General features: G+C 54.9%; 1 protein-coding gene across 2 annotated transcripts; it reads right to left on the reverse strand.

Moving 5' to 3' along the window:
* Nucleotides 1-3,190: 3,190 nt before the first annotated feature.
* Nucleotides 3,191-8,057, reverse strand: YPEL4 (yippee like 4). 2 transcript variants are annotated; one of them, XM_032488709.1, is made up of 6 exons: nucleotides 7,813-8,057; nucleotides 7,147-7,214; nucleotides 5,106-5,430; nucleotides 4,879-4,922; nucleotides 4,449-4,557; nucleotides 3,191-4,182 (listed from the first exon to the last, which is right to left on the reverse strand). In XM_032488709.1, exons 3-6 carry the CDS (start codon nucleotides 5,244-5,246, stop codon nucleotides 4,093-4,095), a joined length of 384 nt encoding a protein of 127 aa, XP_032344600.1. In that variant the 5' UTR covers nucleotides 5,247-5,430; nucleotides 7,147-7,214; nucleotides 7,813-8,057; the 3' UTR covers nucleotides 3,191-4,092. The 2 variants fall into 2 exon arrangements, with proteins under 2 accessions (XP_032344600.1, XP_032344599.1); XM_032488708.1 differs by lacking the exon at nucleotides 7,147-7,214.
* Between the last annotated feature and the right edge of the window lie 669 nt (nucleotides 8,058-8,726).

The following is an 8,726-nucleotide window of genomic DNA, read 5'->3' on the forward strand; positions in this document are numbered from 1 at the left end:
CTGGGGACCTGTGACTATTTTCCACCCCTCTGGTCTTGAAGGTTCATCTGAAGCGGTCCCCTTTTAAGGCCTAGAATGCCCCTTTATCTAAGCTAAAAAGGAAAGCGAGCTTTAGAGTAGGGAGGAATAGAGGGTTCTGTGGTCCAGGTCAGGCAGCTCCTCTCTGGAAGGCGGCTGGCAGAGATAAAAATCCAGATAAACACAGCTTCATGCAAGTCACCCCCTCCCCCCCAAATGGGGGATTTCTATCAGTCAGTCCTGTGAAGGTGGGGTGACAAGCTCAAGGTATCCCTTCAGCTGCCTCCTTGGACCCTGTCCCCCCAGCCCTAAAACCTCAAGAAAAAGGTGGTTTTGGTGCCAAGAAGGGCGCGAGGAGAAAGGTTAACGAAAAGAGGGGGTGGAGCGTGGAGGGAAAATAGGGGATTAACGCTGAGAACAGTCAGAAAGGAGAAAAGCTGTAGTGGGGATGAGAAGGGGCGCGGAGGCAAGGCCGGCGTGCCTCTGCCGCGGGCCGGAGCTCTTTTCACATTGTGCTACTGTCTGCACCTATCACTAGCAGTGCAATGTTAAAAGGGCATTGGCTGCGTGGTGCTACCCAGCGCTGGCTGCCTCCTGAGCATCAAGACTTCCTCTCCCCTCTGGGCATCGATCAGCTACCCTGGCGGGAATTTGGGAAGCCTCCCTATCAGTAGTCAGACTAATAGCTCCCATTTACAGAAGCACTTCCACGCGCGGTGCATGTGCCAGACACTAAACACATCACAGTGGATCCTAGTGACTTCGGCAAGTAACACCCCCATTTTACAGATGAAAAAAACTGAAAGAAAGGTTTGAGCAGCATGGCCAAAGTTTTACAGCACCTAAATTGCAGACCCTAGATCTAATCCTGTCCTAAATCTGACAGCTCACCAGTCTGGTAGAGCTCTTTGGAGAAGGTTGAGTAGATTCATCTGGGAGATTGTGAGAGCTGAGGGGTAGAGGGCTGTGACACCACCTGCTGGTTGTGTGAGGGTATCTTCCAAAGGCTCAAGCCTTTAAGGATAAAAGTGGTGACTTGGTGGCTAAGAACGAGTTCCCAGACTTAGCTTGCGATTTGGAAGGTGGGTGGAGAAGATGGGGAGAGTCAGTCAGGACCAGAGTAGACCTCCATGAGATAAAGGGGGTGCGCAGAGAAGGAGAAGGGGCTATAGCTGAAAGCACTGCTCCCCAGGGACAGGGACCTGTGTGCCTCCGGCTTGGGCATAAAAAGGAGACCTCATCTGCACCTGCATTTCCCAGCAGGACCCCTCTTAGTCACAGGGCATTTGACATTATGCTGCCCCGGAGTACCCCTGCCTGGGTATCCAGGATTTGGACAGCACTGCCCATGGCCTGATCTTAGAGATTAAATAGGATTCCTTGAGCCCAACACACAGAATGATCCTTCCAGGAGAGGTTACAAAGAACCTGAGGGCAGTGACTGCCATTTACTTCCCTGTTTCCCGCAGTGTCTAGTCAGCTTACTAAGTAAATTGAGAGACAGGCAGATCTGGGGAGCTTTAAGAAGGCAGCTAGTCTGTGCCTGATTTTGAAGTCAGAGCCTGGGGCTTGACGAGTCTAGGTGAATTTTGGTGCAAGAAGTGAGACCAAGAGGGACAGTGTTGCTGGGTCCCTTGCTGGAGCCTGAGAGAAGGGCCTCTAGGCATCACCAGGCACATGGGAACTGAAGGATCAGACAGACCCCCGAGGCCTGGGGATGTTGGGCATCATTTCTTCATGGCCTGAGTTGCCTTCTAGCACCTGTGTCTTCCAGTTTTCTGCCCAGACAGCTTCTCCATTCTGAGTTGACAACAGTATTTGAGATGGTACAGTTAGCATTGTGTCTCATTCTTCATTTTTTAATTATATATATATGTATTTACTAAGCAACTTTTTTTGTTGTTTTTTTTTGGGGGGGATGGGTAACTAGGTCTATTTTTTTAATGGAGGTACTGGGGACTGAACCCATGACCGCTGCGTGCTAAGCACTCTATTACTGAACTACTACATCCTCCCCTCTTCATTCTTAACATTTCTATTTGAGCCTCTTCTCTGGACACAAAACAGCCATTTGGTGATGCCACCCACTTGTTAAGAAATTCATTATTTCCTCAGTGCCTTTGGGCTGAAATCCCTAAGCGTTCTATGGCCGCTGCCTCTTTGCTGCGTTATCTCTCACCCTCTTGCACCTATACTGAAGCTGTTGGAAACTGCTTTCTGCCTCAAATTAACTCAGCTTGAGCCTCTTGACACCCAGTTCCCTGCCTGAAATATCCCCTCCCCCCATTCTTTCTCTTTGCCCACCGAACTTCTTATCCTTCAAATGCCATCAGAGCCATCACTTCTGCAAAACCTTCCTTGACTCCCTAAATGGAGGCTAAGCTTCTGTGAGCTCGGGAGCTTACTCCCCCATCCCTGCGCAGAGTCCTGGTCACCTCCTGGAATTGCCTGGTTACTGTTTGTCCTCCCACTAGACGAAAAGCTCCATGAAGCCAGGCCAGGGCTGCTGTGTTCTCCACTGCATCCCCAGTGCTGAACACTGCCTGGTAAGTAAAAGGTGCTCTACAAATATTTGCAGTATCAATGAATGAATCTGGAAATGACAAACTAGTTTACAAAAAATGACTTACGATGCATACAATCCTCCCCGCAGTTGTTGGTGACCCCACAACAATAGGAATTTCACATCACTGCCAAAAATAGCACTTGGGTCACATGGTTGCACTGATGCTGCGATTTTGAGCTATTTTGTTCCACTTTGTATCAACTGCCAGGCCAGCACCTTGGCTGATCGATTTTCCTTAAAGCCTTAAGTGTAACCATGAGTTGACCAAAACATTCCGGAACCAGGCTGAAAGGCAAGGGGACCCAGGAAAATCCTTGTTCTTGGATGAACCTCTTCCAGATGCCCAATCCAGGAAAAAACAGATTCACTGTAAGGGCTCCAAAAGACATGAGCTGTTCGGGGTGCTTCAGCTGGAATACCACTCAAAGAAGCCAGCTGTTACTAAGCAAAACCTCACCTTAATCTCCATCCCCTGGTATCTTGCCATAGGCAAAGCCATTGCTGCCCCCTAGTGGTATGAAGGGACAGGCTCGGGGTGGGGGAGTGTGACTGGATAGCATATGGCACCTGCAGGAGGAAGAAAAGTCAGAGGACAGTGCCTCACGGTTGCTTTTCCCCTTTTTATTAAAAATAGACCCAAACACTTTATGTATCATACAAAAGTTTCGTTCGCTGGTGGCAGCCATGAGGAAGCCTGGCCCCATAGTACTAATTTCCCACCTTCCCTCCCAGGGACTGGGTACCAGGGAGCAGTGGCTGGGCCTCGGAGAATGCCCACAAAGACTGCTTTTTCTGGAAACTGCCAGCTGGGGGTGGGGTCTGTCCCAGGGGCAGCTCTCCCCACCCCACCCAATGGCAAAGGTCAGTTACTCGAAAGTGCCTCTTTAGTGCCAAGATAAACTAACAAGTGGAGTGAAATGGAAACCCCTGTGATTCTTTTATTTCCCAGGGCCTGGGATTTGGGACTTTTTTCTTCCACCCACCCCGACCCAAATCCTTTCTCCTACAAATGGGGGTGGGAAACTTCACCCTCAGGGGACTCTGGTGTCTGAGGCCAAAATTTCACTCCAACTTGAGCCTTTTCTCATCTGCTTTTCTGTGGCCTGGGATCTACCAGCCCCATAACTCAAGGTTTCTCCTCTGTTCACTCATAGTTGTTCAAACACTGATTCCTCCCATGGTCCTCTCTGCCTGAGTCTGTGCCCTGCCATCCCTGCAATTTTCAGGAACTTAGGGCTAGAAGGACCCACAACCATCCCTTTCCCCCAGTCTGTCTCTCCCTGACTGCTGCCCACTCCTGAGCCTTCAACACCCCTGGGGTACCCCAGACCCCTGTTCCAAAGGGGTCTGGGAGTGATGAGGTGGAGGCGGGGGAGGGGTTGGTGGGAGCCGGGTTCCCCCCAGGGGTGGGGCAGTACTCATGCTGGTATGGACTGCTTGGCAGGGCCAGGGGACAGGTGTGGGGAGGGTGGGGCATGCGGAGGAACGGCACAGCCTGCCTGAGCCCCTCAGTCCCAGCCATTGTCCTTCACCATGTGTGACATTTCAATGATGTACTTCCCTTCCTTGTACTTCTGGCTCGTCTCAAAAGCTTGTTCCTGGTGGAGGGAGAGCATTGAATGTAGGACAAAGCCATTTCCTTCCAAGTCCTCCTACTGCCACCTGTGTTACCTCTGCCCCCAGCACTCCTCATCCCCCCCTGCCCCCAGCACTGCCCTCCCCCCCCCGCCGCCACTCAGTCCAACCCAACTACCAGCTCCCTCTGCCCTCTGGACAAAGCAAAGACCTGACAGGTGGCCGCTGGGGTGTGGAGGGCCACAGAGACCGTCCACCTGAGAGGGTGGCCCTCCCCCCAGGTACTTACATATTTCCAGCCCAGTGTGGTTTTGCAGCTCTCACAGAAAATATCAGCTACCGAGTGGAGCCCCGTGAGCAGGAGGCGCTGTTCCGCTGGCCCACAACCCACGTTGACCCTGTCTCGGGAAACAGGAAGGACCCAGCACCCGGTGGGGTCACCCTGTCAGTCCAGCCCTCAAACAGCCCAAAGGAACTTCCATCCGGAGAGAGCTTAACCCGCCCAACTGGAGGCCCCCGCCTTCAGCAATCCACCCCCTTAAGTCTAGCTCCTGGGCCTTCCTTCTCCAGTGCAGTGATTCCAGAAAAGACTGAGTTTCTGAACCCCTTTGCAAAAGGAGAGGTAAAAGCAGAAGGTGCAGGGCCACCTCTGACAGCTCACTCCCTTTCTCCACAGAGGAAAATTATTTGCACGTGCACAAGGAGAGAGGTAGACTTACACGGAGTTAAACAGGTAGGCTCGGCCATGGCTCCCTTGGAAGGACTGTGGAGACATAGGACAGACGGTGACTATGGGCAGCCCTTGGCCCCAGGGTCGCCCTGGGCTGGAATCCCCCCGGGACGTGGAGGCGGGAGGATGGGCTTCGCTGCCGCACCCCTGGGTGATGTTCGGACAAACCTGGTGGGAGAGGAAGGGAGTGGCAGCCCCATCACCACCACTGCGTACCTTGGAAATAAGCTCATCGTGTTTGGCCAGGTGTGCGCGGCAGTGGACGCAGCTGTAGGTGCGGTGGCAGCGGGGCAGGTAGCTGCGGAACGTCTTGGCGGGGAGGCAGGCAGGGCTCGGGCCCGGGTCGCAGCTGGGCATGACTGGCTGGAGAACGATGCCCTGGCGGGCGGGAGGGGCTGGCGCCGTGCAGCCCCCACACAGACGGTCGCAGGTGAAGCAGCGGAGCAGGTTGGCTAGAGCCGTGTTTCAGGGCAGGAGAAATGTGGGGGGGCTGCCCGGCCAGGGCCCCCCCAGACGTGAACCAGATAGAAATGGAAGTCACCTGGGAAGAGGGGAAGGTGCATCAGGAGAGCCCTGTCCTTGTGAGGAGCCCCTACCTGGGGGGAACGGAGAAGATGGGGCCCCGCCCACCTGTACCCCTACTTCCCCCATCACCATCGACCCTCCTCAGTGTCCAGTTGCATTGGGTCTCCCTGTCCTCTGGGTTGCCATCTGCTTGCTCTAGAGGTCCCAGGCCTCTAGCCCTGGAGGTGATGTCTCTCCCTCCTGGGGCGGGAGCAGTCTCTACCATTTTCCACTGAGAGCAGCCCGCTGGCACAAGCGCTGCCATGGGAGCAACGTCCTTTGCAAGTGCTCTTAACTGGATTTTCAGTTCTTTTGTGAAGATCTGCGTCCCACGTGCACGGGTAGGCTCTGGGGCTCAGCACTTTGTAAAAGTTGGGGATGTCTGGAGGGTTTTCTTCCTTGCAGCCTCCATTTGCAATGTAATTGGTCCACCAGACTGTTTGTGTGGGAGGGAGGGGCGTGGTGAGAAAGGGGAGGGGAGCGGGCAGGTGCACACACTCTGCTTCAGCCCTCTCCTGGGGCTGAGTCCTGCACTCTGGGAACTAGAACTTGACGGATGTCTCCTCTGGTACCAAGACCTCAGACATGGCTGCTGCCCAGTCCTGCCCCTTGGGCCACTCATTCTGGCTCAGATGCGGCACCTGGCCGTCCTCTCAGCCCCTGAGCCCGTGGACTCTCTCTGCTGCCCTCTGTAATTGTTGCTTTGGCTCTCAGTTAAAGACTCGGGCCTCCAGCCTAGGAGAGAAACTATCTTCCCTCCGGTTGAGTCTGACAGCAGGAACCAGTGGGAACCTGGGACTGTGTCAGGAAGGCCAGCGCTCCTGGGCTGAGTTGTGTGTGTGGGAACAACATCTAAGAAGGGCAGCAGAAGAGGGGACTCTTGTTTTCAAATCCTGTGCTTCGGGGCACAAGGCAGAGGATGTGTCTTCCCACCTTCTCCCAGGGGCAGGGATGGACAGCAGTGACTCTATGGGTGACCCAAGATAAAATAACTGCTGGGATCTGGTTAAGAATCTTGAGGCAGTTGCCCAGACTCCAACCCCAAAGTGGCTGGGGATGCTGGTGGCAGATGATAAGGAGGGAGGTGTCCTCTGTTGGCTCTGATAAGCAAGTGAGGTCCTGCCTTCTTCGTGGGGCCTTCAGGCCCATCATGGGTGGTTTAGCCCAAGTCTGTTTCAGAGATGCCTGCTGGGTGCTCTGGCAACGCTAGGCCACTAGGCAGAGCAGAGTCAGCGTGGCCCTGAGCAGCCAGGGCAAAAAGGATCACTCGTCCTGTCCTCTGTGGTGGCCGCTAGCACTCCAGCTGTTTCAGTGTTCCCTGGGGCCACCAGGCAGTCTCTACAAAAACCCCTCGACAGAGACCATCTTCAGTTTCAGGTCCTCTCCCCCTGCTGGGGCCCAGGAAGACACCTTGGGCTGAGTTCAGGGTGACATTGGGCTCTGGCCGCAGGAAACAGCCCTTCTCACCAGCAGAACACTGTTCAGCCTCCACTTCTCAGGTCTGCCTTCAACTTTGCCTGCAAGTTCCCCTCTGACGCGCTCCACCTAGCACACCTTCGAGGGGCCCCAGGAAGGGGCCAGGTCCTTGCTCTCAGACTCCTTCCCAGCCTCCGGCACGCCTCCCTCCCTCTCTCTCCCCTGCTTCCCCATCAGGCCAAGGAACGGCTGCACAGAAGGCCAGAGGATCACTCACAAGAGGGGGAGTAGGGGCCACTTCTTCCCCCATCTCAGATTACCGGGAGAAGCCAGTTGGGCAAATGACTGGGAAAAAAAAACAAAGGCAAGCTGAGTGCTGGGGAGAGGATGTTCCCCCAAGTGCGCCGGGGCTGGACTGTGGGGGGGGGGAGAGGGAGGGCTGGGGGAGGGGGATGCTGAGCAACCAAACCAGCGCTGACAGCAGAGGCGCCGAGGCGGAGGCTCCAAGAACCAGGTGCGAATCCCGTGCCTCTCGGGGTGGGGGGGGGGGAAAGGGAGGGGGACACCTGCTCACAATGGATTTTCTCATCTGCTCTGAGGCTTTGGCACCCCCCCCGGGCTGGCATTCTCGGTATGGTATGGTCCAAATAATTAGCAGCGCAGCCAGCTCCCCGGGCGGGCTCAGGGGGTCTGCACCAGCAGCAAAACAATAAACAGTGATGCCTGATGCTGCAGCCAAAGTTGCCGGGAAATAAGTGCGGGAACCGTCAGAGCTTGGAGAAGGATGGAGGAGCTGAGAGAGGAGCGGAGGCAGCGGGGAGGGGGAAGGGAGGACAAAGGGTGGATGAATAATGCTTTTGCAAAGGGGAGAAAGCAACACGCAGCAGGAGGAGGGAATTTGCAAAGGGAAAAAGATTCATTTGGAGAAGGGCTGCCCCCTCACCTTGAGGTCTGCTCCAGAGATCTCCGTCTATCTCTCTCTCTCTCTCAATCTCTCTGCTCACTCTTCTCTCTTCTCCTTCCGCTCCTTCAATTGGGAAGGGGATGGGGGCGGGGGAGGGTAGTTAGGGGCTCAAGACTGGGGCTGCAAAGCTGGCCAGCTGCTGGGGGGCCAGAGGTTGTCTCTCGTCTGTACCTCGGTCTGTGGGTGAATGTAGCTGTGTGTTGTGGAACTGCATCATAACACTGTGAGTCATCCATCCCCCCACCCCCCTCACCTCCCACGTCAGAGCAGGGCTGGGAGACACAGGAGGCGGGTCGGGAGGAAGGGAGGGGGCAGGCATTGAGGGATGGGGCTAAGGGAGGAATGCAGAGGGGTTCGCGGAGCAGAGGGTCCGGCGGGAGGGATGGGGGCGAGAGGCGAGTTTGGTTGCTGAGGAGGAAGGCAGTGTGGCCAAGGAGACAGCAAGAACCTGCGGAAAGGACTGGGCTGGGCAAGGATGGAGTACAAGTGGCAGGGCTGGAGGAAAGGCGGTGGCAAGACAGGCGGCTGATGGTGAGAGATGCATGCAGAGTCAGGCGCGTGCACACATGTTCAAGATGATACGTTTCCCATTTCAGCCCTGATACCGGCCCTGACGCAGGGAAAGTAAAGACATGCTGATTGTCACATATGACATAGAGTGCCCCCAAGCTTGTACTAGGCACCTGCAAGCCTCAAAACCTCAGCTTAATACCTCCAAAAGAGTCATAGACCAAATATGACATCTCACAGGCAGGTACCTCTTATCAGCTACCTCCAAATTACTTGTGCTTCGTCAATGGAGACATCCACATTACATAAGGTTCTCCACTGGGCTATAAACTTTCTGAGGCAGGTCCTCTGAGAAACTCCTCTCTGCATCCCAGGACTGCAAT

The sequence above is a fragment of the Camelus ferus genome, chromosome 10, assembly GCF_009834535.1.
Source record: "Camelus ferus isolate YT-003-E chromosome 10, BCGSAC_Cfer_1.0, whole genome shotgun sequence".
In the NCBI taxonomy this organism is placed as follows: Eukaryota; Metazoa; Chordata; class Mammalia; order Artiodactyla; family Camelidae; genus Camelus; species Camelus ferus.